This window comes from Pristiophorus japonicus, unplaced genomic scaffold (assembly GCF_044704955.1).
Source record: "Pristiophorus japonicus isolate sPriJap1 unplaced genomic scaffold, sPriJap1.hap1 HAP1_SCAFFOLD_80, whole genome shotgun sequence".
Taxonomy (NCBI): domain Eukaryota; kingdom Metazoa; phylum Chordata; class Chondrichthyes; family Pristiophoridae; genus Pristiophorus; species Pristiophorus japonicus.
The window spans coordinates 2,801,178-2,804,581 of record NW_027254718.1 but is presented as its reverse complement, the minus strand read 5'-3'; the positions used below and the strand labels follow the sequence as shown (position 1 = coordinate 2,804,581).

General features: G+C 41.2%; 1 protein-coding gene across 1 annotated transcript; it reads right to left on the bottom strand.

Annotated features, from left to right (window-relative positions):
- Window positions 1–1,425: 1,425 nt before the first annotated feature.
- LOC139257043 (probable G-protein coupled receptor 139) lies at window positions 1,426–3,203 on the bottom strand. The gene is made up of 2 exons (XM_070874384.1): window positions 3,134–3,203; window positions 1,426–2,330 (listed from the first exon to the last, which is right to left on the bottom strand). Exons 1-2 carry the CDS (start codon window positions 3,201–3,203, stop codon window positions 1,426–1,428), a joined length of 975 nt encoding a protein of 324 aa, XP_070730485.1.
- Between the last annotated feature and the right edge of the window lie 201 nt (window positions 3,204–3,404).

Sequence of the window (3,404 nt, the reverse complement as noted above, 5' to 3'; positions counted from 1 at the left end):
TCGCAGACCTCTACCATTGGTTCTACAAATGTTCTCACTCTCCAGAGCCACATCAACCATTTCATGTAGTGTTGTTGTCAGCGTGTCCATCCATATTCTGCATCTGTTCTTCACGGCATTTCATCCTGCATATCTACTGGTTGCTTGACCAGAAACATGTCACTTCTGCACACACAGTGATATCCCAGCATCATCCAGCATAGGACATCCCATTCAAAGCTTTTTGGCCATCTATCAAAAGATCGCGGGAGGAGGGGGGTCTGAAGTTGTTTGATTCTCAACTTCCCCTTAATGACCCAAAGGTTGGGGTCATGACCAAACTGTCAAATATACATTCTCCTTGTTCAGTATAAGCAAGGTCACACCAATCTCAAAGAGAAAGCTATCAATTAACTATTTTAACTACATTTTTCCGAATGTTATTAGATTGTGCTTTGATAGCAGACTCGTAACTTCTGGCGAGTCTTACCCTGGTGTTTTAATTTAACAAAAATATCTGGACAGGATAGATAGAAGCAGACTGCTTCCATTGGTTCAGAGTTCAAGATATAAGAGCCACAGATAAAAGACATGTGAGAGCTTTAGGATCGAGGTTTCGATAAAACACGTTACACAGTGAGTTCTGAGACTGTGAATTAGCGGAGACAGAATGTATGTCAATATTCAATATCAATTACGATAGATGGATGAACAAAAATGAGTTGAAGGGATGTTGAGAACGGCGGGTAAAGGGATTTGAACTATTTACTGTGATGGAATGTAAAGGCCGATAAGGACTGGTTGGGTCGAATGGATTGCTCCTGTTGTAACATTATACCATTGTGATGTACAGTGAGAATTTAAGTAGATATTTTAAACAATGATGTCTAATGCCATATTGACAATTCAAATTCCTACTCTCTCCACACTTGGAACCTGATCACGAAATAGGGCCCCGTTCTCTTGGTCCAGGAGACAATCGGCGGCGGAGTCGGATAGGGAGTCCAGCGCCTGCCGCAATCACACGGAGATTACAGAATTACAAACAACCCCGATTGCAACACATTACTTCTGCACTAAAGGACACTTTATTTCAATAATTCAACTGAGGCATCTCATTCCAGTACCTGCGTGGTGAGGCAGTTAATGCTGAGTCCTGCATCTTCCCTTAAATCTTCAGCGGGACGTGTGCTGATTTGGAAGGAATCGATTCTATTCAACCTGGGTAATGAGCGGACGTCAAACGCACGGCACAAAGTGGGAGTCACAAGTTCACTTTCAGAACATCATATTTTTTTTGAACTGACAGAAAGACTGCTATTCTACCGTGGAACTCTCGTTACAACATGAAGCTTTGGTTTATATTAATATTTATTTTAAGAGAACAATTTATTTTCATCGCAGCATAATTGAGATCTAATCAGGCCGAAAGTTTGCTTAAATTTTTCATTTTTTAAATAAAGTCAGAATCATTGTCCAAGGAGATTTCACCACCGTCTTCAGCTCTTCTCTGAATTTAGTTTGTGTAGCTGCATAAATACAGGTGTTTGTACAGGAACTCAAATACATGAGCATCAATCCGGTTTCTGTGGCGATGTATGCAGGAGCTGTATAATCGCCTCGGTATTGCACGGGGTTTGTCAGTCTGCTAGTCAAATAACTAACAGCAGCTGTCAGCCACAACAGTATAAAACTGCCCGATACACTGAACAGTAAAATGATTGATTTCTTCCGTTTCTCCATCTCTAGATCGCTCTGATTCTCATTGGCATGGCCCCGGAGTCCCCTACGGGCTCTACTGGCCAATAAAATACGTCTGACTGTCAAACAATTAAACAGTGATATCAAAACAAAAGGAACCCAAGTAACAAAAATACTTTTGAACCAGCTGTATGCTATGCCTGCAGGCGATATAAAAAAGTTCACACTGTAGCGGCACCCCCAGTGAACATTATTAATTATTCGTTCAGGTTCATAGGCAAAGCAAAAAGGGATGTTCTCTGAACAGATCAGGACAGATTCCGTTATTATAACCGTGGCCGTAGTTCTCACTGTGCAATACTTGGTTTTAAACTTCTCACAGCATATAGCTATAAATCGGTCAAAGGTGAAGCAGACTGTAAGCCACACCGACATGTCCACGGTAAGAGGATTCAGGAACAGATTTAACTTACACATGGCAGTATAGTTCAGGAATGAATGTGGAAAGTGATAGCTCAAAATTTGATACACGATTATATTGACGATCATGACCATTAGATCGGCTGCTGCCATGGCCACCATGTAAACAGAGATACATTTGGAAAGGCCGCAGTTTCCTCTGCAGAGAATCAAGATTGTCAGCAGGTTCGCTGTAAGACAGAGAGAGTAGAGTGACCAGTAACAGTGATACTCAGTTAAATCTCACCATTTATTGTGGGGCAATGCTCGGATGTGTCCCCACTTATGGAGAAAGACGCGGATTATTTATATTTATTTAGTCGAGCTTTGTACAATTTGTTTAAAATAAATAAAACATTCAATATTGAATATAGTGGGACTGAAACTCAGTCTTGTTTCCAGCTCAGCCGGACATCATCAAGCATTACGTATAATTTCTGAACAATTAATACAAATATGTCACTTCAAATAATACAAACAGCTGAAACACAAACATTAAGTTTAAGTCGAAATTCTTTATTTATAATCTCCCGGAGGGAGCTGGTGGAGCCGCGAATGTTCTTTGTAGGCGAGATGGGAACAGCTCCCTGAGTGGCAATTATTGCTCCAGATATCTAGATAACCAGATAACAGTCTTCTGTTAGTTGGAGATGGCGAGTACAAGGATAGCCAGGGAACACGCAATCAATGAGTTGATGACCGTGGATAATATGCAACACTTTCTTTACTGAACTACATACTGTTGCAGGGGCCGGGTTGTCTTCCTCGTCCTCCTTCACTTTATGGAGGCAACGTGAGTATCGTGTGCTCACGATCTAACAGCCAGAATAGCGCCGCAGCATAAGCTCAGACTCATAATCTGCCCGCTGATATTCCCCAACCTATCCCGGTGGATAAATGACTCTGCACTGCGGATCTTCTTGGAATCGGTTATACTGTATATCATTACAGTGAGACATTCAACAGCTATTAGACAAATGATACATTGACTTACCAGGAATTCCAAATGCTGAGAGAATAGGATAATAAATGTTCTTTATCCGCAAAACTGTTGGCAGTTCCATTTTTGGAAGAATTTAACCCTTCTTTCCAGCTTTATGGCACCAACTGGAGTTTATTTGAGATCCGTTAAAACTCCTCCTTTATAAAATGATCGGTGCCCTCGGGAGAAAACCGTGTTACAATAACTGGCGTTAGTTACAGTCACGTAAAAAACAAGGACCGATTTTCTACTTCACTGTTCCCAGGCCACCAATTGGGAAATT